Source organism: Numida meleagris, chromosome 13 (assembly GCF_002078875.1).
Source record: "Numida meleagris isolate 19003 breed g44 Domestic line chromosome 13, NumMel1.0, whole genome shotgun sequence".
NCBI lineage: Eukaryota > Metazoa > Chordata > Aves > Galliformes > Numididae > Numida > Numida meleagris.
In genome coordinates this window covers 6,119,200-6,145,892 of record NC_034421.1, presented here as the reverse complement: position 1 = coordinate 6,145,892, position 26,693 = coordinate 6,119,200, and the positions used below count along the sequence as shown (strand labels likewise).

At 47.5% G+C, this 26,693-nt stretch overlaps 1 protein-coding gene across 4 annotated transcripts in view; it reads right to left on the bottom strand.

Annotated features, from left to right (window-relative positions):
* Nucleotides 1-26,693, bottom strand: part of LMF1 (lipase maturation factor 1) — a 187,931-nt gene that overhangs the window by 63,813 nt on the left and 97,425 nt on the right. For all 4 annotated transcript variants that reach the window (XM_021411270.1, XM_021411272.1, XM_021411273.1 and 1 more), the window contains one exon: nt 12,779-12,946. In XM_021411270.1, coding sequence (XP_021266945.1) covers nt 12,779-12,946 — 168 coding nt within the window. The remainder of the gene's footprint in view (nt 1-12,778; nt 12,947-26,693) is intronic.

The following is a 26,693-nucleotide window of genomic DNA, read 5'->3' as shown; positions in this document are numbered from 1 at the left end:
TGCAGAGATGTACCCCTCCCTGGGTGAGGATGGGGGATTGCCATGGGATGCTGCATTTCACTGTTACAAGCTGCCAACAGGCTTGACTGCATCCCAGCCCCCATTTGGGCTCTATCGCTGTGATGATGCTCTGTAGTTGGTGACACGACATCCCACAATACTCAACAGCAGAGAGAATCACAGAATCATAGAATCAGTGCTGGAAAAGACCTCGAAGACCATGAGCGCAAAAGGGAAGAAAGGAATTCAGGCTTTTGAACAAACAGGAGCATGCTTAATTTTAGACTCCTCTCACAACCACACTGAGTGGCGATGGGCAGCAGACCTGTGTTTACCGGTGGCAACAGATAACTGAAATTCAGCAACACACTTTACACACTGAATAGAAAACATCAGTTACTCAGAGGGCCTGCCACACTAAAAGCAACGCTCAACCAAGTAGAGGCAATGAGGAAGGGAAAAGGCCGGGAATGTAACAAAGGCAGATGAACCTTTAATACGGCAGAACCTCTGGGAGCCCTGAGACACCGAGTCCAGATGTTTGGAGGTCGATGTAACCTGACTCCAAGAAGGAAGAGGATGTATTTCTTAAAATTCCCTGTTGTGCTTTAATTTACTGCAGTCTTGCCGAGGACGCATGTGGTGATCACAGGTGGAGTTTCAGATTGACCATAAACATGAAGCTGGGGGCAAAAGACTCGAGCCATTTAGGTTTGGCTGCCAAGACGGTTGAGGTACAGATTTCCATAAAAACATCTCCCTCCCCTTGTGCTGCTCTCCAGTCATCAGTAACTGGGGCCAGAGGAAAAGCCCCCAGCAGAGACACTGCAGGCACCAAAATCCCTCTGCAGTGATGGCAACTGGGACCAGAGGCATGCCACAGCCCCAGGGATCTCCAGCTCCTCACTTCTTTGTTTTGGGTGGAGAAGGGGATAGGCAATGGGATGTAGGATGGATAACAATGTTTTGAAGCTCAGGTTTGTATCTACAGCTGTATTTCCTCTAAACAGCCATTGGAAATTGACCTCTGTCCTTCTTTAGGACCCACTGGCTGTCCCTGAACACTTTGTGGAGACAGAATACAAATCTTGGCCCTGTAGCATCTCTGGCCCCATCCCACCTGCCAACCAAATCACCGAACCAGAGCTGATTTGGGTACTTTGGGTCTCACATTGCTCCCTCCCCCAGATCCTGACCCTTCTACCTTGGCTTTGCTCCCTTCTGAGGTTTCTGGCTGCAGTACTGACCAGCTTTTGATTGAGAACTGGCAGATTTACTGTTGTGACTACACAGGGATTTGAGTGGGGATTAGAATTGGTTTTCAAGCGTTGGTTATGGAATAAATGACACTGTTGATGCAATAAAAGCAATCCCTGCCCCTTTCCCATTGTCCACTCCTGCCATACTAATTCCCAATCCAAACAAACAATTCAGTACAATTTGTTTTTACAGAAGAAATTTTTAACTTTATGTTGACTGTGCTCTGAATCTTCTGTTGCTCCTGTATCTGCATCTGCTCCCTTCTCTCTGCTTCCTTGCTTGAAAAGTGAAAGAAATCAGTCCATGGGACCTAGCAAACCTGAATGCTATGCTACACATTTCCAAACTGCTCTAAGGAGTTACTGCTCATTTTGTGTACATTTCTGCTAGACTTTGTCCACAGTCCCACTGTACCACCTTGGGTACAAGGCTTCTGCAATTCTGTGCTATGCACACAAGGATGTTTCAGCTAACACTAGCATCGGCTCAGTGACAATGTGTTTCAGAGATGAGAACAAGCTTTTCAAGCTTTAGAGGGCTCAGAGCCTTGGATCTTTATTAGCTGAATGAATCAGCCTCTGGGATTTTCTTTTCATTTCTCATAAGCAAAAGTCATGAGAAGTGCCAATGTGATGAGCAGGGAACATTGTTATAGGCCACTAGCTGTCTCAGTCTGCAAAACTGGCATGACTCTAGGGTTTCTCTGTGCTTGCAAGTTTTTCTAATTAAAGTAGGGTGTAAACTTAATGTGCCATAGCCCTTTCTGAATAACTCCACATGTGGACACCAATCCCAGAGCAAACCTATGTTGTTCCTGTTTAGCTTAGCCTATCTTCAAAGCGGGCTGTATGCGTGAAGAATGCCTCCTGCGGACAGACAAACCTTCCCTGTGCTCCTGGGAGAGACCAAACTAAACCCCAGAGTCTCTTGGAGAAAAGCAATTGTGGTGTGGGGCTGCAACATGAACACTGGCTGGGGTGAGGTAATGTGGGGCTTGACATCAGCCACTGACTCAGTTTATGGCAGCAGGCAGAACCCATCCTTCCACAGACTGGCAACAGCATTGCACAGTCAGGGAAAGTGAGACTGGGGTCTGCCAACCCCCTGGGATCGCTGCCGACCCCATCCTGCTGGTGGGTAGGTGCCAGGTGGGCACTGTACGCTGAAGCATCTTGCACCAATCGGAGGCTGCTCTGAGTCACCGGCTCCAAGAAAGCCCTGTTTTTATAGGAAGATGAAAGCACCGAGTGACACAGGTTTCCTGCAATTTCTAGCTGTTGCATCTCCAAAGAGATAATGCCTTTGGTGGTGCCTGGGGAATCAGATAATACAGCTGTGTAAACTGCGTGTGGGCTAAAGCATCTCAGGGCTGCATCCTCATCCCAACACTTCCAAATCAAAATAAAACCTCTCTGGAGGCAGCATCATTACAGAGAAACATTAAAGCCAGCAACTTGGCCCAGAACAAGCTAATGAGCTATTTTCACTGAAGCAGGACACCATGAAATCCATCCTCACCACTATCCCTAAGCAGTATGGACAACACGTTTCAGCGTTTTGTCCTTAAGCTGGAATTGCACAGGATTAATTTTAATGGCTATAAGTGAAGGCATTCAATCTTTGTGCGAGGGATACTGGTAGGACTTGTGTCCCTGACCAGCTGATGGAGGGTGTATGCAAACCAAACTATCCATGTAGCCTCAAATGCACAAAAGACATCCCAATTTAAGCTGGCAGAAAACAATTTACTGAAATTTGCAAATTAATAACAACAAAAGAGTTGTTGACCTGGGAATACACTAAGTATCACTTAGGGACACAGGACTGTCTCAGTGGACTTGGAGATAAACTGGTTTCAGCCAGGCGAGCTGTCTGTAGCTGTTAACTACACAGCAAAATCCTTCTCAAACATGAGAAAATGCACCAAAGGCAGCAGCCCACTCCCCGCCGTTTCCACTTCTCAAATAGGCACATTCTGTCTTCACACGTCTGTATCTGACACTATTAAATGACTCTTCAGAATACATCTATTATAAATTCCCATTAAAAAAAAAAAGTTCATAATCTGCCATCTGTTTCCAGTTAGGCTATTCTGATGTCTCCTTTTTTTTTTTTTTCTTTTTAAATTTCAATATAAAACATTATTTAAAGGGCCTTGAAATCTAGATGGTAGGGGGAGAGAAACCAAAATCCCAACGCCACCACAGTTACACTGCTGAAAAGCATTGTGACTATTAGCAAAGACCCGGTGAGAGCCAAGGGTTGGGAAGACGCAGTGTGACTGGTTCAAACCAGGAATACAGTGATTAAACTTGGAAGAGCTTCACTGTTGCTTAAAGCCATTACTCTGAAACTGCATAAGTCTACAGCTTAAATAGACATTTGACACATAATAATGGATGAGTGCTTTGGCTTGTGCGACGTGATAGATCATAATGATTTTAGTTAGCATTAGCAGCTACACCTAAACAGATGTAAACAATCATCGCTGGAAATATGACAACAGAGCATGTTCGAGACCATGTCACTGAGTTCAGTAACATCTCTGGTTTACAGCCGGTCTGGCTCTCATTAGACAATGCTTTACACATATACTTACACATACGTGCAATCACATGTGCAACACATACTTTATCTCCCATCCTTGTTTGGACACAAATGCTGCAGCATCGTTCAGAGTGAATCACATCTGGAAAGTGCAGATGTTCCGAAGCTATTGCAGCCTCGCCAACTCATATAGTTTCACTGACAACATCACTGTAATTGATTTTTCTCTTCAAGCCCAACCACCTGGAATTCTGCTAGAGCACTGCAAACACAAGGACTCTGGATCTCAGCGAAATCTTAAAAATCAAATGCACAATTAGAACAGAAAGAAAAAACAAAAACCAAGCCTGCCCTAGAGCTCCGTGAGCTTAAGTGCTCTACAAGCTCTTCCCTTGGCAGAGGCAGGCCCACATGTGTGGATGTCAGCCATGTCATTTAATATCCTTCTGGAAGGTGTTCGTGCAGTGCAAAGAGAATAGCCTACACAGCAAACGGGACCTGGGAGCACCCTGACAGGCTGTAATGCAGGATGAACAAAAAGGCCATCCACAGTCTGTTGCATTATACTGAAGCAAGCACTACCATTTGGGGATCTGACTTGTGATCTTGGAATTCTGGGCCTCAGGAAGGCACCTGAGGACAAAGGCCACCTCTCTGGTCCCCAGGTGCCTGCGGCCTGGTGTCAGCGTCACTGACAGGGCCGAACCGGGCCAGCACTGCGAGCCTGAAACAAAGCTGAAATAGCCCTGCCGTGGGGAAGCCAAGTCCTGTGAGCAAATTCATGCTGATGTGAAACACAAACAGGGCTTTTGGATGGCCAAACTCACTCAAGCTCTTCCTGGCCCCCAAACCAAGAGCCCCAGTCAACAGTGAAAATGAATACGGGCCTTCCTGCTGCGATTTTATAACCATGGCCGCACTTCACATCGTTGGGGCCTCCCATGCAAATCCGATTTCATAGCTGGGTGTAAAAGCTGCCTCTCAGGTTTAATAAGCAAAACCACTATCAGTAGCAAAGGTGAGACAACGGGAGCCTAGGCCATCCCAACGAGCTGCCTCCGAGACAGGCGCAGCCCCGCTCTGCACAAAGCGCGTCTCAGGGACAACCCAACACAAGCAGAGGCTGACAGCGTCCCAAAGAACCACATTTTATTTTCGATTTAAAAAAACAGCAACCCACAAACCCAAGGCTGTGGGATCCCTCCAAAGCTCCTCTCCGAGTGCCAGCAGGATGACTGATGGTAAATCACACCAGCTCCAGGGCTCCGTGTCAGACCGCTGCCAGGAGACTCCGCCTTTTGGAGTCACTGACGGTCCCCTTTCCAATTAATCAAGTTCCCATACTGATTAACAGCATGATTCATGTCTCTCGTTAGGCGCATTCTGTAACAAACAAGGCTGTATTTCAAGGCCGCTGGCTTAATGGTTAAAATAAATACCTTCCAAATTTCTATTTTCAAGTAGCTGAACCTTTTCCACCTTTACAACTAATTCAGACTTCCTTCAAATTATTTTTCTAAGTAATATAACAATTTGTTTTTCATTAGAGCTTGTCAAAGCCGGACTTTGGTTTATTTTGAGAGAAACCAGCACTCTCCAGAAACTGTTTAGTACAATTTGAATGACGCCCAAAGGGGTTATTGCAGCCACAATCAAAATAGAGTTTACAGCACTGGCTAGGGGTGACACTTTATTTAATGATTTAAAAAAAAAAAAAAAGAAAAGAAAAGCCCCCAGCCCCCTGAATCAGAAGCTAATTAAATGCACTCCTATGGCTAACAGTAAGTGTTTCTAAGTCACTCTGACTACTGCAAAATGCAAGAACTAAACTTGTTGCTAACTAATACCAGACACCATTATACGAGCAGTGTTATTTACTGATTTGGGGTGGTATGTGTTGGTATTCTTGTGTCTGGTATGGCAGCCTTGCCCTGTGACAGATATTATTATTTCACAAGGATGTGAAATCAAATATTAGAGTGATTAAATAGTTCGGGTTCTGCCTAAGTTGGACTTTTTTTTTTTTTAAACAGCTTGGTATTTAATTTAAGGTGGCTTGGATGCAATAGAAAATCTACCCTGCAGCTCCTTTGATTTCCTATTCCTTTTGTTTTGCTGTTGCTCGAGGATGGGGATGGAGGGGACAGGGATGGGCACGCAGGGCCAGTCCCAGGGACCTGGGGCTGCAGCAGGGACCGCCATAGTCCCAGCCCAGTGCTTCAGTGCTCTCTTCAACCTCCAACTCAGACCCAAATCCAAGCCAGATTTTAAAACAAATATAAAATTATAAAAACAGTTTCCAGCGGACCATTTCCCCCTCCTAGCAGCAAACTGATGTTCTATTATTAATTTTCCTGGGATGTTTTCTGTTTCTTGTTGCTTTCTAAACCACAACAAAATGAACACAATTTGGACTTCTAGGATTACACGTCCACCATCTGCCCGCTCTGCCTTGGGATCACTGCCACCAGCCCCAGGGACCGCGCTCCCTCGCACCTGACCTCGCTGGAGATGGGCCACCACAGAGCTGCTCTGCTACAAGTGGAATGAGGGGCTGGCCTGGGGACATCTCATGGAGAAATACTGTCTGCATCTCTTCTGTGGTCTTAATTCAAGCTTGCTCATGTTGCTGACCTGCAGGGCGGATGCCTGAGTTTTCTGCCTCTTGCCCATGTCATCCAGCAGCCCTGGGGTGGCACACAGGGCAAATGGGGCAGCAGCTTTATTTTCATGCATGCTGTTCCTACAGACTTTACACTGTCCGTAAAGACAAACAACTACCTGAGCAGTGCAAATATCCTATAGGTACATGACTTAAGCAGAAATGAGGGGTCCAATTCTTCTGACGCAAGCCTGGGATTTGTGCAACCCTAACAGTCTTCCTGGAGACACATCTGACTTACACCAGTGTAAGAAAAAGAACAAAACCAAGCTCATATCTGACAAGTGAAAACAAACACTGATTCAGACACTTTCTGCAGGAAAGGGGTGGGGGAGCTGTTTAATTTTTGTTCCTTCTCCCTGGGCTGCTGCTGTGACCTCTGCTACCTCCTAACTTAGCAACACAATATGTTGCAGCTGTGGCACTCCAGCAGCCTGATTTAATTTGCGTGTGTGTGGCTTGAGGGGTTGTTCATCCCTCTAAGGTCTCGCAGCATGGCAGTGGTAGTGGTGGGGGGGGCTGGTCCTCCTTAAAAAGAGGGGAAAAACCCCTGCTTTGCTTCCCATGCACAGCTTTGGAGAGGAGATGGGAAAAGGATCACCTGCATCAAAACCTTTAGAAGGTTGAGGTTTGTCCAAGCTGAGGAAAAAAAAAAAAAAAAAGGAAGAATATAGATATTTATTCAACTGTTTTCTGCTTTAAAATAATAAAAAAATAAAGAAAGGAAAACGATGAAAATGCTTTTTCTGCCCCTCTCTGAGTGTCTCCATCTCAGACAGGGCCACGTGTGCCGCCGCGGTGCCCAGCAGAGCAGCAAGCAGGGTGCTTTCCCCGTGCTCTGGTGAAGCCCTGGCCCTCCCCCAGCTCGTAAAGCAGCTGCTTCCCCACACGGTGCTTTGGACGGACCCAAGAGCTGCCCCAGGAGCTTTGATGGTCAGTGCTCTGAATCAGACCAAGGGGTCTGGCTGCTGAAGGCTTTTATCTTTCCTTTCTACAAGCATGGAATTCAGCTCTGCTCTCGGTGTTGTCATTTCTGCCTTTTATACTGGGCTCCTGCTGAAAACAGACTTGAACAGCCTCGATTTATGCCTGCTGCCAAGCGTCTGTGGGATGAGGATTGGTGGCAGCCCTGAGGCCCCAGCAGAACTTCTGCTTTACACCAATCCCCTCCCAGCACCGATGCCCCTGGACCTCCTGAGCTGTGCACAGGGATGTTCCATGCAGAAGGTGCCAGCAGTTTCCAGGGGCCATGGAAGAGACGAGGCCCCAGATCTCATTCAAATCCAAAGTGATTTGAGGTCTAAAACCCTGGAAATCCCAAACCATGACTACTACCCAGAACAGCTCCCTGGAAGCAAAGGAATGACCCTGCTTTTCCAACAGCGCTAGCTTTACACTTTCCACTTACTATTTTTTTTGTAATAAACTATATATTTATTTATTTTACCTTTGTGATACTGAAGCTCCTTCCCACCTGGCACAGCTGAAACTGCTCCATGGCTGTAGAAAACCTCAGCCCCTCATGTGCTGGCCCTACAAGCACTACCTGCCAGCTCATGGGGGCAAGGTGGCTTTCTCCTCACTTCTTGGCTTCCCTCTAGCTTCCCCTCATCAACTCTTTTGCCAAGCAGCGTAATTTTACAGCCTGCCTTAAGGAGCCAAGAAATACGTTTGCTGGTGTAAGCTGTGCATTAGACATCGTGAAAAACATGCAACTTCAGGGTTTTAGGAGCCAGCGACGCAGAACAGCGAAACACCCGCAAAGCAGCAAGGAGATGGTTTTGCACCCTCTCCAATTTCACTCCTGGACCCTCGTGCTTGATGCTGGCCGTGGGTGGTGAGCGGAGGGATGGACCCATGGGAGTGATGGGTTGGTGGAAGGGTCCTCTACCTGATGGCAGCTGGTTTGTGAGCGAGGCAAGGTCTTGCTTCCCCCACCCTGCCTCTCCTCTCCCCATTCAGTACTTCCATCCTCCTCCCCTTAAAACCATAAGCTCCTTAGGGCTCTGGCTTGATGCAGTAACAGAGTCCATATCTCACCTGTGGTCTCCAGAAACTCTAGGACCATTTCTAAGATCTCTTCTTGGATATAAGTAGAAAGTTCTTTATGCTAAGGGTGGTGAGGCAGTGGCACAGGGTACCTGGAGAGGTGGCAGTGCCCTGTCCCTGCAGACACCCCTGGTCAGGCTGGATGGGGCTCTGAGCACTGATGGAGCTGTGGGTGTTCCTGCTCAGTGCAGAGAATTGGACCAGATGGCCTTTAAAAATCCCTTCCAATTCAAAGGAGTCTACGATTCTATAATTCTTCCCTCTCTACCTGCTAACAATCACATTTTGGTTGTGATTTCTCAAGAACTTTGAGGTGCTTCAGATCTACATGTATATATTGTTGCTCAGATTCCAACACTGCTACAAAATCAGCCGACTGATACCACCAGACCCCAAATGAAAGAACCACCAATCGAACTTAGTTGTAAAACATTTACTGGCAGCCGCTCCAGCCCCGTGCAGCATTCCCATGTGCCTAACAAGCAACAGCCTCTGCTTTCTGCCCACCTTGTACTGACTGTACATTGAGCTTCCAAACAGCTGGAGACAACTGGATTTCCCCAACTCTTCCATTTCCAGCCCACTAAGTGACATCACATTCAACAGCCACCACGCAGGCACACGCAGTGAAACCAAGTTCATCTGTGTGAGTTAGAGTGGGCATCTGAAACCCCAAACCCAGTGCTGGGAGATTGAACCTAACGAGGTAACTCCTGACATGAGCATCTTGATGAACACAGTCCTGCCTCAAAGTGTATCTATCCTCTCCACAAACACCGCAGTAAAAGGCAGCAAAAAGCTTTCAGGATTTAGTGAACTCTCAAAAACTCTGAAGACTCTCGGTTATAATGCGGGCAAGAGGCAAACTCCAGCTTAGGCATACCTGAAAGTTTCTGTGGCTCAGCCTGGACATTTCCCACCAGCCTGTTTTTACGGGGCTGCAGTGCAGAACCAAGCAGGGAGGGAACTGCGCTGTAGCTCTCCCCTCCAGCTTTATTCCTGGCAGAGACAATTTGCAGCAGTGCTGCTCAGCACATCAAGTCTGGCACCTGCTTACAATAAATCCCTAACGATGTTGAAAAGTTAAATGTTCGTTTACTTTCATCTCTGTTTTAGATTTGGATTTCTACATACTGTAAATGCTAGAATATGTTTTTTTGAAACAATGCTACATATTTACAGTGGAGATCCTTTGTAACTGGCTGCATTCATCTAAAGTTTCTTTCTACATGCCTGCAGTCCAAAGGGGAGGCTTTGCCACCATCACCTGCTGGTACCTTCCTGCCAGGTGAGACCTTGTGAGCAGGCTCCTGCAGGTGGGATGGGCTCAGTGCATTACTCTGCATCTGAGAAAGCCCAGGGGGAAGGATCCCAGCAGACACCAAAGGAAGCACAAAGCTCCAGGGATGATGTTAGCCTATGCAGGCTGGAGTTTGGGAGCCTCTGCTTTGAGAGCAGGGAATGGCTGGTGTTGAGGACATGCAGCAGGAGCACAGGGGACAAACTGCTGACAGGGCTTGGCCATGCTGCTGTGAATCCTTGGATGATGTTTTCTCTGGACCCACTTTTGATCCTGGCAAATTTGCTCTGGGCACTGTGATTTGATTGAGAGTATCTCTGAGTGCAGACGTCCTGCGAAAGCTACACTCACAGATATAAATCACAAAGCTCTCTCCAGCCTGGTGGTTAGCAACAACAAATAATGATTCTTCTAATGGGAACTGGCCAGCACTCAACCCACTCCTTGATTTTGAGATCAAGAAAGCAGCCAAATGGGAAGATTTCTGGAAATTCAAGTTGTGGAGGACTCAAATGGGAAGAAGCAGACCCAAACCACGCTCCCACTTACAGCACCGAGCTCCCAGCAGCACCAATGCACACGGAGCAGCAGCAGGACATGCTGTGCCCCATGGGCACAACCACATGGCAATCCCACTGAGCCTTCCTCCTTGCAAATGTGAACTGGGAAAGAAGAATAAGTTCACACTCAGAAAAAAAAAAAAAAAGAAAAAAGACTTTTAAAAAGCACAACTTTTTTTGGGCTCCTGACAAAGCAATATTCTCCAGGCCAGTTGGAATCTGGAAAAATACACTTACTCAACCTAGCCACCATGACTCCAATAACAATTATAAAATGTCCAATAAAACTTGCATGTAATGTCAATTCAAATCTTGAAAAGCAGAATTAAGTGGTGTATCAACATTAAACTTTATTGCTTCCTTTGCAGAGCAGAAGTATTGTCAATAAAAGTCATTCTGAATGAAGAAAAGGGCAGTAAATATTAAATAAACAGGTTTTTGTTGAAATGCTATAAATGCACCAGAGCTGCATTTTACACTGGGACCCTTTTCTGCCTTTGCAGACTCCACTCGTGATAGAAATAAGTCAGTAATTGCAAACTATCAATAAAGCACCAATTAAAGGGCGGTCAGATGCATGCATTTACAATATGTCATTATGAGCCTCTATTGGATGTAGTTTGCTCTCTCAGATCCCACTGGCTTCGCCTGAAGTCCCCAGCACACAATCAATGGTGCTGCTCGTTAGGGCCCCGCAGCACGGGACCAGCCCAGTGCTGAGCAGCCAAGGAAGGCACGAGCGAGCAGCTCAGGCTTTGGGAAAGCAAGTTTCCCTGGCAGAGATGCGAAGGCAAAGAAGCATCGTCACAGTCCATTAAACTACTATTTTTCTATCAAGGCAGAACCGAGCAGAGCAGAACAGCTCTGAGGCTGCACAGCCGTGCCAAAGCCTGCGATTTGGCAACATGGCTTTGTTTTCCGAGAGACCGCTCACCGTGCTGTGCTCTGGTCCTTTCTGGGTCTGTTTGCCTTGAGAAAGAGCCACTGTCATCCTCCCTACACTTCTCCTCATGCAGAAGTATTCCTTCTTCCAATTCCTATCCGCTAACCCGATTTTCATCAGCTGTGTCCCCACACCTCGCTCCCTTCCCAAGGAGCAGCCAGCAGAGGATGCGCTGCTCTGCCCACGGCACAGAAGCAGCAGCCCTCACCCTGCCCCAAGCCCCCAGTGCAGCAAAACCTGGTGCCAAGAGCTGTGCCAAGCAAGTGAGGTTCTGCATCCTGCGTTTGCTGGTACCCAGCTCAACAGGGCGTGCTTGGGAAGCAGGGGAGCGAGCGGGCTCCTCTGCGAGCGCACAAATCCCGTGACTTTTATGTCAGCCCTTTAAAATCTGATCAGCATTTTTGTGGTTTACCAATAGAGTTTATAAGCTGTTCTCCAGTTTAATCATCACACGTATTTACAGGAAGCAGTAACAGCTACAGCATATGAATTTCACGATGCTGGAGTGATGCTGAACAAAGGCTGCAGTAAGCAGGAGCTGAGCTGCTGCACGTCAGCGCGGCTTCGCTCGGGGCTTTCAGTTATCCTGGGGCTCAGGAGGCAGAAATGAGATGGGGCCTTGGAAAGTACGTGTTCAGGAGCTTCTTTCCTCTAACTTTTGCACATTTATTTATTTCATGTGAAAAAAAAAACAACAACCCACAACTGAAACATGAATGCTATTAATTTCTGAAGAAATTATTGTCGCTATGAGTCTAAGGTCAATAAACCTGACGGCTGTAAAAAACAAATAACTCAAATTCAGAGACACAGAACAGCCTTAAACGTTAAATATCAAACAAAACAGAGAAAGATGTCCATAAATATCAACTTTCAGAGAAACTGCAAGTATTCATGCCCCACCTCCGCAGGCATCCAAGGCCGGGCTGGATGGGCCCTGGGCAGCCTGATCTGGTGGGTGGCAGCCCTGCCCATGGCAGGGGGTTGGAACTGGGTGATCTTTGAGGTCCTCTCCAACCTAAGCCATTCTGTGATTCTATGATTCATCCTGACCAACCACAGCCTCCTGGCCACTACAGGATCAGCCCCTGCGCACTTGTCCCGCACCAATGTTTCTCTGCTGTCCACGTGAATGGGAAATGAAGCAGAGGCCAGGGAGCAACTCTCCAGCAATACAGCCAGGGCAGCCCCACCAGCGCGAGTCACCCCAAAGCCAACTGCGAGAGCTCTGAATCATTCTGACTCACTGGAGCCTGAACTCCTGACCTGCCTCTTGCATCAGTTCCTCTGCTCCAGTTTGGAAACACGGGTACAGCAACCACCTCGCTGCCACCCAGCGTTCCATTGCAGGTGGTGGAGTGGTGTGAGGGATGCGGCCACAGCTCACACGGAGACCACTGTGTTCTCATGTCTGGGAGGAGATGGGATCTTAAAAAGCAACCCCAGGAGCATCTCACCTGGAAAAGGATCTGCAGAACGCCATGCAGCATGCACATCCTTCGTCCCAGGAAGATGAAGAAGGGCACCACCAACTCAATGAAGTGGTTGAAGAGGGTCTCGAACTGATGAAACCAGCCCGGCGAGCGGTGCATGAAGTAGGCGATGGGGTTGGGCACAGGCTGGGTCTGAAAGATGAAAACACAGAGTCAGCCCCAGCACGAGGGCATCGCTGGGATCCAGCAGAGCTGCGGGGTCGTTCCTTCCCTTCCCCGTGCTTCCTTTCATTTTAGAGGAAATTACTCCATTCCTACTTTTTTTCATGCAAAACCCAGGAATTTTAAAACCGATACATCTTTTAGAAAGCAAGAGTTAATTTTCTTCCTTTTTGTCATAACCCGAATCATTCATCTTCAGTTGAACCCCTGCTTATTTAAGACTGCGACGTGGCACGTAGCTCCACACCGATGGATGTTAAATCACTCTGCAGAAGTGCGAGAGATCGGGAGAGTAACCGAACACATCCAGAAACAGAGAAAAAGATTTTCTAGGGGTCACGCAGGAGGTCAAACGGAGACGGGAATGGGAACCAGATTTCAAAACCCTAGGAGATACTCTTTCAAAATGTTTAAATTTGAAATAAATGTGGTGGTAGAGTTGCTTTCCAAAATCATAATTCGGGAAAGGAAAGTCTAATTCCTCTAAACATGCTATATTGGTTTAAGGTATTTACATGCTGGCCGTGTGACAATATTATTCTTCTGAAATTTTTTGATGCAGGGAGATCTTCCGTGCAGTACGACAAAGCTGTGAATTTTACAAAGGAAGCAAGCTGTGATACGTTAATAGCGGCAACCCTCAGAAACGCTGCAATCTAAACAAAAAAGAAAGGAGTTAACAATTTACCTTAGCATGCCTGACAAGCTCAAACTCACTAGGATTGCTTTAAAACTCTGACGGCAAAGCAGAGAGGATGAAGAGGCAAGTTTTAATTGAGGGAGACACAACACATCTTTAAATTATTTGTAGCTAAATCAAAAATACAAACAAAACAGGGAAAATATTGTACTATGCATGGCAATCGAGCGCGCTTCCACTGCCAAATCCCACAACCATTGTAATTCCCCATTAGCAAAGCTGGGACTAATAAACGTGTTGCTTTCCATGGGCTGGAGGCTGCTGTAACCCCTTAGGACAGGAGACCGCATCCTTCCTTCCTCGGACAGCGGCAGCGGATGGAGCGGTGGCGGGGTCACGGAGCGCTGCGGGTCCCGGCCGGCGTGGGGGTGGGGGTCAGGGCCCCCCCAGCCCAGGGGGACGCGGCCTCGCTGCCACCGCAGCCCTGGTTCCGGTTACCCTGCACCCGTGTGATGGCTCTCGGGCTCCTGGAGCTCCAGGGAGGCTCAGCGAGGGACTTCATACCTTCAGCACAGGCTGCTGAGAAACGCTTTCACCTTTTCAGAAAGGCAGGTTGCTTTCTTGGCTGCTTTCACTTAATTTTTCTGAAGGGCAATAACCAAAACTGACCTCATTCTTCTATCATTTTTTCCCTAAAGTGCAGTAACCAAAACTGACTTCGGTCTGGCTTCTCTGACTGACTTTTTCTCAACTGCGTTAAGCAAAACTGACCTTGATGAGATAGCAATCTTGCAGGTTGCAATGTTTAGCCCAAGAGGAGCTGCATGAAGGCAGCACTCATGCTTATGCTGCCCCATCTCCCCATGGGCAACGCTGGGGAGGAGAGCCTGGACCCACTCTCCTCTGTGCAAGCAGCACTTGCAGCCTGGGACCAAGAAGAACGGGCTGTATTACACATGCCATCACACATGTACTTACAGATCAGTTCAACCTCAGTGTGATTGCACCAAGTTGTTGCACATTTGATCAAGATTTCCTGCTTTATTTCAAAGTGAAGGCCACTGCCAGCTCTCAAACACTCTGCTCAGTGCCCCCAGCTGTACGTGTGTCTGCCCCAGCCTGATGCTGACAAATGGATCAGCAGGCTTCGTCTCCCACAGTCATGCTTTTTAGCAGTGACCTTTATAACCTGCAGTAGCAACGGGGAAAAAAGGAAAAGCAGAGCAAAGAAGAAATCTGGTGTGGGTTAAAGATTCACTCCCAGACACTACAGCACTCCTGTCCCTCACGCTCCCAGCGCTGGCATTACTGGGGTGTGAGAAGGGGCAACGTCGTGTAACAGGTGAGATAAGTCCAACACGAAGCGTTGGCTCCCAGGACTGGAAGCCTAAAACAGCAGCAGACACAGTGCAAATAGCGCACAGCTCCTTGGTATTTGTTTTGACAGACGGAAAGAAACGCGCTCGATAAGAGCACCGCTGGCTGCACAGCCTCTGGAGACACCACCTGCCAGGAACCTTCCTCCCCTCTGCAGCGGCCGCTTCTCTGGAGCCTAAACCTCCAAGATGAGCAAAAAACGGGGAGAGAGGAGCGTCTCGTGTGTCCCAGCAGCGAGTGGAGCGGCTGCAGGGAGAGGGAGCGGGTGGCGAGTGCTGAGCGTGTGTGTGTTCCTCCCGATGCCTTCCAGATGCTGCGAGCACAGGCGCAGTGCAGCGTGGTCTTCCCGGGGAGTAAGCTGGCTTTGCTTGGTGCTGAGGCTGGAGCACAGAGCCAGGGCACTGTGTGAAAGCCAGTGACAACGCTGGGAAAGCTTGCTGCTGGCTGCTGGGGTGCTCGGGGGGAGCCGCAAAGCACAAGTGTGCTGAACGCCTGTTGGTGCAATTGTGTCGTAGCCCAGGAGGAGGGAAATGCATTCCAGCATCTCTTACCCCGCTCCTTTCGCAGGGGGTTTTGAGCTTTGTGCATTGCTTCGTGCCTGCCCCGCGAGGAGCAGCAGCCCAGGAAGCAGCCAGCAGCTCCGTGCGTGGGGAATGGAGAAATCCTGACACACAGAAAAATGCAGCGCCAGCCCAGATGCAACTGAATAAACAAGGCCGAGGACCTGCTCAGCACGGCCTCAAAGCAGCCACGTTTCTGGGTACTTCTGCGCAGCAGAAAGTGTTTTTAAATAAAAAAACGATTAGCAAAAACCGGCTTTATGTGTCAACACAAGGTACAACACAATAAACCTGCCTGCCTCACACCTCCAGCGGCCGGAGAAAAACTGCGCTGCAAACGAGTTCTGAAACAAGATTGGGGAAAATTAATTCCATAATTCACAGGGCAGATTTGTGACGTGCGACTTCGGCGTGATGTTCGGCAGGGGCTGCTCGCCGTGATAAATGCATGCTGGGTCTCCAGCTATGGCATGTTCTCTGGCTTGTCTCTACCAGGTTTTATGAGGGCTGGTAACAGATTCTAAAAATATGCACAATAAACTGTTTTTTCTCCCTAAGGGGTCTATGGTTTAATTATGTTCTTAGTGAGAACCATTAAAGCGCTAAGTACCCGAAGACTCCTAATTTACTAAACTATACGCTACTAAAACCCAACAGAAGGCTATTATATACCAGAGCAAATGCTCTTCTCTGGGACTGTAAATGCACGCAGTCTCTCCTCTCAGCCTCCCCATTGGCACAGCATTGCACAAACTCTGACGGAGCACTGAAGCTGTGTCAGATACCCCATCTCAGCTGAGGGAGATCTCCAAGCTCCCCTACACATGTGCACAAAAACAAGTCCTACATTGTCCTTGAACAACCCGCTGCTAGACCAGGGCTGAGCATGGCATACCTGTACCACGAGAGGCACGGTGTCCATGCGAGCATCGAGTCTGAGAGGCCAAAGCCTCCACTCTCAAGGCAAGAAATGAGGAGGGCAGAGATGCAGCACATGAGCTGTGTCCCTGCAGGGATGGATGTCTGCTTTCCCTCCCCCCCCATGCACTGCAGATCATCTTCGGGAGCCTCAGGGGGAGCACCCTAAAGCTCAAGCTCTCTTTCAAAGAACAGTAGCCAGTTACAAAGGAATCGATTTCAAAAAGGTGAACAAAAAATCCATTACTCATTCTGTCTGTATGAAGTAAAATTGGGTTATCTATTGATTTTGACTTCGAATTAAAACAACTCTAAGGACAGCCTTTCAGACTATCACCCTGGGTACCTATCGCACAAATCTGACTTTGTGAAAACTAAAGCAAGCCATAAATATCCCTATACACTCTAGACACTATTATTTGTTTGCACTGAAAAGCACTTACTTAACCAAAACACTCAACTGTGAGTGCATTTATCTGCAGAGAAATCTTGAAAAAGGGAAGGAAATTGAACAAGAGCAAACATGAGTAAGTGGTGAGAGCACACAGCTACTCAGTCAAAAGGAGCAGGATGAGCGTGGTGCAGTCCGAGGAGAGGAAGGCTTTGCTGCAAGCAGAAAGGTATGAAGAAGAGCAGTACCCTGGAAAACCAGGTGGAGAGGCATAGGTAGATGTTTTCCTGAAGGTCTGTGGAAGGTACAGATGAACTGCAAAGCACACTTCTTCACCTTCCCAAAGCACCGAGGCATGAAATCACCTTCTCAGCTTCAAAGGAAAGCTCTCAGTTCTCTTGCACTTTGGACCAAAAAAAAAGCGAAAAGATTCTCCATGGCAAGGTGTAATTTGTCCGACGTGATCCAGCAGGCTGTTTCTCCGCCAGTCTGTTCTGCTTCAGATCTTGACCCTTCCTCCTTACACATCTGCAGATCAAAGCTCTGCTTTCCAAAACTCGCGCAGAAATGGCTTCCCAGCCCCGTGCAGGAGAGCAGAAGGCAGCGAGCAGAAAGGAGATAAACTGGGTCACTCCCAGCTGCTGCTACGTGTGGGAAGATGTGTGTCTGTACTGAAGCCTGAACGTCTCTCGTGATGCACGGTAACCAGCGGCTTCTGCGAAATGCCCTTCTTCATCACGGGGAGATTACAGAGAGCTGCTACTTCCCGGCCTGTGAGGCTTTGTGGTGGGCGCACTACATGTGCAGCAAACTTGATTGATGAACAACGGTGATTTTGCACAAGATACACATGTAGGCAAGGGCTTAGGAGGGAAATTGAGCAGCAAACTGCTCGGCTTCTTGTGCAAATCCCAACCGTAACTCGTGCTGTGTGTATTTTATACGTAAATGCATGCACACAAGTCTCCACATGCATGCTCCTAGCACGCTTGCATACACAATAGCTAATCAGTTAAAAATAGTCCCTCTGAAACTTTCCAATTACTGATATATTGCCAATCAAAATAAAACCACAAGAAAAAATAGATACAGCTGTATCTCTCTTCAAACACAGACATCCAGTATCTGGGTGGGTCACGAGGGGGAGGCTCTTCAATAGCACGACATCAAAATAATTAAGTCTCGGTAGATGTGTTAAAAAGAAAAGTTACCTATGTGTTCTTGCTGGGCAGCGCTTCCCTTGTCCAGTCAATAGTAATATTCAGTTCATAGAAAAACACACTGGAATCTGCCTGCTTCAAGACATCAACGCAAGCCAAGAAGATGTGTGTTTGACTCGGTGCCAGCACGACCATAAAATGTTGGCAATTTAGTAGAGACATAGTGCCGCGCCACTCTCCCAAAGGACCTAAATAAACTTCAGATGTAGAACATATATTTTTACTTTTTATATATATAAATCTGCTGTTTCATTTTTAACTCCTTTCCCCAGCCTTCCCTCCGTCTAAGGTTTTTCACAGCTGAAACAGGTCCCTAGTTCTCCCGGCTGAGCGAAGCCTCAGCACTGAAAAGTTAAAAGCATGAAAAATCAGAGAAATGATTCACGTCTGGGCGTTGGGTTTCTTGGGGAACGATGGCTGCACATGCAGCCACAGATGCCGGAGGGGAAAGGGTTTGGGGAGAAAATTCTGCTGTGCAATTTCATGCCTCTGCATTATAAAACATCCCGAGGAATTTTTTCATGTTCCCAAAGTTACTTTTGCGAAGTCACCAGCGTAGGTGAAACCTTCCTGCCACATCTGTGACATTTAGCTACGAAGCCAAGCTTTGCTCATCATGAGTCAGCCCCGACTTAACTGCAGATCGAGTGAGGAGCGGGGCTGGCTCACAGGGCTGTGTTTTACCATGGGTACACCTAAAAGCACAGTTTGAATTCCAGCAAGTTGGGTGGGGGCAGAAGGATCTATAGCAGCACTGTTTGCTTTTCCAGACTGCACCCTACCTCCTGGTCAGAGCTATCCTCCAATAATAAAGACCACATTTCCACGGCCCACAGCATACCTGTTTATTGACACTATTCCTACATAGCATGCCTCCGAGCTGCTTGCTGTATATAGAGTTAATTGTGGATGTATTACAGATTCACCTATTTATTCTGTACATTCTTGGAGGGGTCCGGAGCTAAAATTACACAAGGAACTGCTGAACTGTTCAGGCTATTTATTTGTTCAAAATCCCTTTAAAATAATTAGCGGGGCCAGGAACAGACATCTCGGCTCTGGTAGGGCCAGCAGAAGCTGGTGCTACCAACCACGGGTCATCACTGCCTCCCCACTTTGGGGGAAAATCCTGCTTATGAACAGCACCAGATGGGTCATGCTAGGCTTGGGATGGACCAGACTGGAGGGTACGCCTGGAAGAAACAGCATCTGAGGGCAATTAATGCTTATCAAGAAGCTCGCACCTCAGTTGGGCTGGGACAAGGGGCTGCTTCTCCCTGGGACCCATCTTTCACCAGTAGGGACTCCCACCAGAACCCCATTCTCCCCCAGCCTGGGCACCGAGCTGCCATCACATGGGGTTTCCTGGCATCTCCTGCCCCAGGAGGTCTCTTCCAACCTAAGCCATTCTATGATTCCCAACACAGCCCCAGCGATGCTTTCTGACGGAGCTCATGTTCTCGTGGATCACCAGGCAGGTCACTCACCAATATTTTAAATTGCCATTTAAGAGCATATTGCAAACGTGATCCTTTAATTGGTCACTGTTATGGCTCTCTATTAGAGAAGACAAGTTTTTCCACACAAGGTAAGCCCTTGCGAAAGCACTGAAAATGTTTAAAAACAACCCAGTCCTGATATATTTATTATATATTTCTCTATATATAAATAATTTCATGAAAAGGAACGTACTGAGTGGAAACTCCATTTAAAATGTGATCCCAGATGGTGGCAAAGCTCTAAAATTGCAAGGCAACATGTAAAGAAAGATTAACGACCTCAAACAGGCACAAATTTATGAGGTGAAAGCCCCTGTAATCCTAGAGAAAAATGATACCAAACGTTAGACTAGACAGCTAGAAAATACCTCTGCTTAGTTCATGTGGCCTCTGCCATTTTACATTTTCTTTTAATATACCTTACTTTTGGGTTCATTTAGTCTTTCCTCCTGTAGGACTGAGGATTGCTTTGGTGCATGACCATGCCAATGGATTTACTGGCTCCCATCACATATTCTGCTATTAGCAACTGGTAAATCAGACAAGGGGCAGCAGCTACACTGTCCCACAGCTTCCCAAACAGGCTATGTCCTGCCATGTGATAAACAGCCAAGAAGAGAGAACAGGGAGCTAGGACATCATGTCAAGCCTTTATCACCACTGCGAGACCCAACGTTCCACCATCCAGCAGAGAGGAAGACAGTGCTTAGCATTTCCAACGCTAAGGCTCACACGTTTCCTTATTCTGCCTGAGAACAAAATGTTTCAAAGGAAAGGATGCCAACATTTCGTCCTGAGGAGCGTGGGTCACTCTAGAGACCAGCATCTTCCATGCCATTAACTCTAGCTGGGACATCGTGGGTCCCACAGCCCATTTCCCTGAGATCTCTGGCACCTCTAAGATCCCCAAAATCAATGAGGTATCACTAGCACAGAGAAACAGCCCAGCGTATATCAAGGGTGCAAGAGATACAAAGTCCCCCAAGAAGGCCTTCAAGTTGGGATGGGCTTCTCTTCTCCCATGTCACACTTCCATCGCTGGGCTGCGTGTCCACAGAAGGCAATTCTGTCCAGTTCCACCCAGACCTGAGTAACCTGTTTGACAAAGCTTCACTACAATATTAATCTATGAGATTCTTCAGTAAACTGGGATTTTCTGACCCTTTCAGCAAGGAATTCCTGGCTCTCTCTCACTGACAAGACAGCCATGGAATGATACCAAAATTAGCATGTTTTTAAAACACTTTGCAAGTGGTGTCCTGATGCCAAAAGATAGAGCTGCTGAACTGTCAGGGGGTCAGGAAAGTGTTTCAAATTCAATTTGAATTTAGGCACTAACGATGTAGATCACAGACTGCCCTAAACATCTGAAGGTGAACCTACATCATGGCAGACAGTCAGAAAAGGAGGAGGATGAAGGAAACCTGTCTGCCACATGAAAAAAAATAACAAGCTTGCATTGAATTAGGACAAAGCACAGCACAGATTCCAGCCTCCTCTCCCTGCAGAGGACTTTACAGGCAAATTGTGTTTCAGGTCTCTGCACAAATCTGCTATGCCAAGTACAAGTACTGTAAGGTAATACAGTTCTAAGGGGCACAATCCTCTGCCCTATCACCCTGTCAACACTGGGATACTTGCAAGCACCGGGGCAGCTGCCCGATTAAGTTTTGCCTTTCTGCCCTCATCGGAAGCTGCCAGCTCCCAGACCTCCTGCAGCCAGAAAGCCCAGTGGCGTCCTGCAACTTGCTTTTGGAGGGTTTTCCTGAGATTCCAACTGGGCTGCAAAACCAGCTCTTTGCTGCAGCTGTCCCATCAGCTGCAGTCACTGCCGTTGCAGTCCCACCTCTGCCAGCAACACAAGCCCCAGGCCTGGCTCTTGCAGGGATGGCACCGAAGAAGGACACACAGCCCCCTGCTCGAACACGAAGCAAGGCAGGATGTGCAGAATGAACCTTTGAGTGGCTCTGCCATGATGTCTGATGGTCCCATAGAGGCTCTGTGTGCAGGACACCAGAGTTGCAGAGGCCGGAGGCTCCCCAGCCCTCCAAGCCACTGCCTGGGGAGGAAACGCCAGGTTCAACACCTCTGGAAAGGCAGCAGTTTCTGTGGGTGTCCAGGCTCCAACATGGACATTTTTCAAGCGGCTCTCAGCTATGAGCGATCTGCTTCTCCACATGCGGTGCCCCACGCTGCAAGTCATTGCCAACCCAGGCAGTGCCCATTTTCCATCCACGCTTTGAGACTCATACTGTACAGAGCTGACCATTCTCTCTCTGTGGGGATGTGCTTTAAAGGACAAATCTGCTGCATTAGAGAGAGTGGAAGAACATCTTTCCTATGCTACGCCAGCTCACAAGACCCAGAGAACGCAGGGCTTAATCCCCCACTCGCTACCCCAATGCACAGTGCGGCTCTGCTGTGCTGCGGCTGCTTTCTCGAAGGCCCTCATTACTTCACCTTTATTCCACATCCACTGCTAAAACCAGAATCGTATCTCCTTCAGTGGGCTTTTTTTGGGTGCATGCTCATAAATACGATGTTCAGCACCAGGCCAAGGAACACATGGACGAAATCAGAGGGCGGCAAACGCCAGCAAAGCCACGGCTCGTGCCTGTGTTTGGATTAAGCAGTTTGGCAGCCCGGACATTTACAGGGTGTTTTTTTTTCTTTCACGCAGGAGAGTTACAACTAGAGACAAACAGTGGGATCTTTCATAAAATGTGTTCACAAAGGGTAAATTGTGCCATTAGGAACACGCTACCTGGATGGTCATTTGAATTCTCCGAACTGGAACACCACGTCGCTCCACGCCAAATCAAACTGAAGGGGAAGGAGGGGAAACTCAGAGTCACAGGCTGTCTGGTTTAACTTTCCAACTACACGAGAGAGAGAGAGAGCTGAACATCATCTGCCTCAGCTAAGTGCGTTTGAAACAACCGTCTGGGTTGAGCAGTCGCTATTATAAATGAAACATCCAAGGAGCAAGAGGGGCTGTGGGTTGTGTAAAACGGGTCCTGGTGCTGGTTAGCCCTACGAGCCACCTGGGCATTGCTGAAAAGACTTCGAGTCATGTCACAAAAGAGGGAAAAAAACGACCATTTAACTTTTGCATTAAAACAAAACCAAAAACACTAACTCTCAAGAGATTTCAGATAAAATGCAGACTTGACATCACCCTAGGGACCTGGGCTGAAGATCTAACCCCTCTGTTGTGTATGGTGACTGGCAATCACAGTCAGATCTTTTTGCAAGGTTGGAAAGGGTGAAGATGGTCAGCTCCCATCTTCACGGATGTATGCATGAAGAACTCCTACGTCCTGCAATTTAAACAGTGCTTCTAAATGAAAAAAAAGAGATTGTCTCTTCACTCCATTAGAGGTGTTCAGAAATGGACGGCTATCACCAAGGAAATGGACATTTTGTCTAACAGTCCTATCAGAAAACCATTAAATAATCCAGGGCAAGTCTGCTGGGGTGGGATTTCTTGCAATAACACTGATAAAGTCTGCTCTACTTATTGCATCAGTGAACACTCAAAAGGCAAGCAAGAAACCAGATTAATACATTCTTTTTTCTTCATGAAAGACAAGATGAAAATAAAGGTGGCTGAGACTTAAGAAAGCCCAGGTATGGAGCCATGGAAAAGTACACCCAAGTACATCCCTGTGCAGAAAGAAGACATCTCTGCTCCTTAAGATCTCACTTTGTTGCTTTAGACATTAAAATAGAGATTTCTAATATGTCTTCTCATCTTGTTTCATACATTCTTCCACCTTATTTTTCAGCAGTAAAGCCTGACAACTCTGCCACATTGCTTTCCAAAGTATTGACAGATCTTGCACAGTTACAGTGAAGATTTCATATATTGTTTTTAACATGGGGTTTATCTTATTTCCATTTTCCTCTAGAAACAGTGTTAACATAAACACCGGGATAACTTCGCCCATTTTTGTCCACAGTATTTTAAAAACTTAACTATTTCTGCGGGGCTGAAGGAGTGCAGCTCTTGGATAAGCTGTAAACAGGTCAGGGAATAAAAGTAATCCCTTTGCTTCCTAGGGAAAAAAAAAAAAAAAAAAATCTGCCAAAGCCTATGTCTGGAAAACAGAAAGTGTCACCTTCGGCATTAGCAACTCTTCCCTGTGTTACCACCAAAACAGGAAAAACAGGTAGCTGTTCTGAAGATGCAGCCAAAAGCTCAGCAAAGCCTATTTCTGTTTTAAGATTTCTCCCTAGTAACAAAGGATGTAGGTCTCAAGAATTTAGGACCAATAAAATAATTTACAAGAAAACCCTTCCTTTGCCATGAGGAGCTGATGTACAGACTCCTGAAGGATCTGGATGAATCCAGACGCCAGTTCTGCTCTCTTGGCAATGGACTGCACCTCTGCAGCCATTTAAGTATTGCATCTTCTTCCATGGAAACAACTCATGCCTTTTTTAGAAGGTTAAAATGGTGACTTCTTGCAAAGGCAAGAAACTGATAGAAAACTTAAATTCTGCTAAAGCCAGGAAAGACGCTAAGAAATCTTTGGCCATTTGGATAGAAAAATGTGCTTTTTATGTTTGTTACATACGTCCTCATCCTAATCAATGCCTTCCTCGGGTAAAAATAATAACCACATGTATTTTTAAGCACTGTTTAGGAATGGAAAGTTCTACAGCATGTTCTCAACAACTGCAGTGGCTGCAGGACGGGCACAACAAGCGGGAATGGTTGGATCCTTTTGCCTGGAGCTCTGTGAAGCACTGCCCTTGTGCAATCGCCTCACTTGTTTTGTAAGCGTAGCTTGTTTCTATGCCTTTCTACAAGAAAATAAATAAATTCTGCAGACAAATAAATTCCACCCAATAAATGTGTCGTCCCGCCGTCCCCGTGGATGTAATAATGCCCTCACACTTGTCCTGCATTGGAGGGCGTACAAGTCATCATTATAAATAAGAACATGGTCCTAGGCCAAGTGTCTCATTTCTCATAAAGCCTTTTACCTCCTTTCCTAACGAGGGCGAACCCAGCACGAGCTCAGGGCCTGTGCGATGGCAGGACAGAATCGGCACTGCTCCCTGAAAAGCCATGCTTGGGCATGGAGCAGAGTGAGCTCCCAGCTCCCCGAGGGCCATTTTTAGGGTGTCCTCTCTCCAGATGTCTCCCCAGGCTGTTCCTGGGCCACGGCCAGGCCCTGTTAGCTCTGCGGGGCCGGCTCCATATGCTGGCACACACCCCGAGCCCCTGAGGGTGGCACAGGCCCGAGGCCTGCCCAAACAGAGCCGCATTGAGGCCGAGGGAGCGTTTGTCTGATGAAGTTAGGTTCTCGCCGGGTATTTAATATTCCCCGTCATGCAGGCCTGTTTCTCCTTGAGTCTGCCTGTCAGTTAAGCCCGGGGATGTTTATTTTAACGGCCACTTGTGGTCAAGGCTGGTGCCAGTTGTACGGCATTGGTTACGCAGATTTAACACTGGGGACTCAGCCCCCGGGTCCCAGAGCACGTCAGGCAGCCAGGGCTGCCCCGTCCTAATGTAAAACAACTGAACTCTTCCAGCAGCCCCGGTTGGGCTTTAACCCTTGCCGGGGAGAGCCCTGCTGCCTCCTCAGCCCTGTCCCAGTCACAGCTCTAGAATTTTGGGTCTCCCGCTGCCATCTTGCTGACAGCAAGGAGTCTCATGGGGGTGATGATCTCAAAGCTGCAAGGAGGAACGGAAAATGCATTCAGCTGCTGAAGGATGCAGCTTCTTCTAGAGGGAAGGGGGAGGGTTCCATTGCTTTTGTGGGTTATCTTTACCTCAGCACAGGCTGCAGTGTACTGTGAAACTGTCACATCCCCTGCCCCCACAAACCGGTGGCACAAAGCTACCACCATTCCCATCCCAAAGACAGGAGCTGGGTGCTACCACAGGGCACCGTTCCTATAACCCACACCAGCGCACACTGCAGCATTGCAGTGCAGGGGCCTGCCCCGTTCTCCAGCAGCAGAGTGCCTTCCCTGCTTGTGCCTACACACGAGCTGAGAGGATGTTAAATAAACCGTGGCCTGCAGCAAAATTATGCATCATTTTTGATTGTCTGGACTGTCTCCAAGATGCTAATCAGCCCCAGATTAAGTCATCAAGCAAACTGATGAGCAATCACATTTTGTCAGTACAGCTGGACATCATTACTCGGGAGCTGATCTTTCAGCGGAGAGGGACGATGGCTTTTTTCCCATCGATCAAACAGCACAAGGGAAGCAGGGGATGGCAGAGGACCTGTGCTGGGTGGCTGTGGTCCCTCCATGCCAGCAGCTCTCTGCCCAATGCGTGTTCCCTAAATTTGCCTCTTACCAGCTCGCTGCTGCCCGGTGCTGGGTTTGTGCCACCATGTGGGTCCACATCCAGCCCCAAACGAGCAGGTCTAAAATTAAGCACATGTTGCAGTGTTTTGCTGAATTACTTATTGCATGTGTCAAGAGGCAAATATGGAGGAATGTCAGCCCATAGAAGTGCCTTAACCTGATGATGACAGATACCATTAAGAACTGTGTGGGACAATAGCGAACAGAAACTCACTAATGGGGAAGTGCGGTGAAAATCCATGATGTTTTCAAGTACCACAATGTTCAAATCCCACGTTCGTTTGTTGAGATTTTGTTAATGGAACAGATTCAAAACTCATTCACAATGCAACCCCACTGATCTTGCAGAACAGTGAGATCAGAGTTAAAACCTGCCTACTCAATAATTTAAAACTAGTAGGAGCATTCTAGGTATCTACCAAGGAGCTAAGGAGATATGCCTGAAAGAACCAATTCAGAAGACTCATCTTGAATTTCTTGCTCTACAAATAATGACATATGAAACAATAGATAATGTTGGGAATACTAAAAGAAGGATTTTTTTTTTAATGTACACTTCAGCACACATTAAGAGGAAATAAGTTGATCAGAGTTGCTATCAGGGAACCGACTCTTCTTACAGATCTCAGGAATGGATAACGCAGCACCATGTCTCCAAACAATTCCTTCCCTGCGGTTTTCTCATCTGCGTCAATGTTTCCATAACCAATGCGCCGAGTGCTTCATTAGAGATATTGGAGGGCTTCGCCCCTCCCAGGCCGTGCCAGTGCCAGCGCACA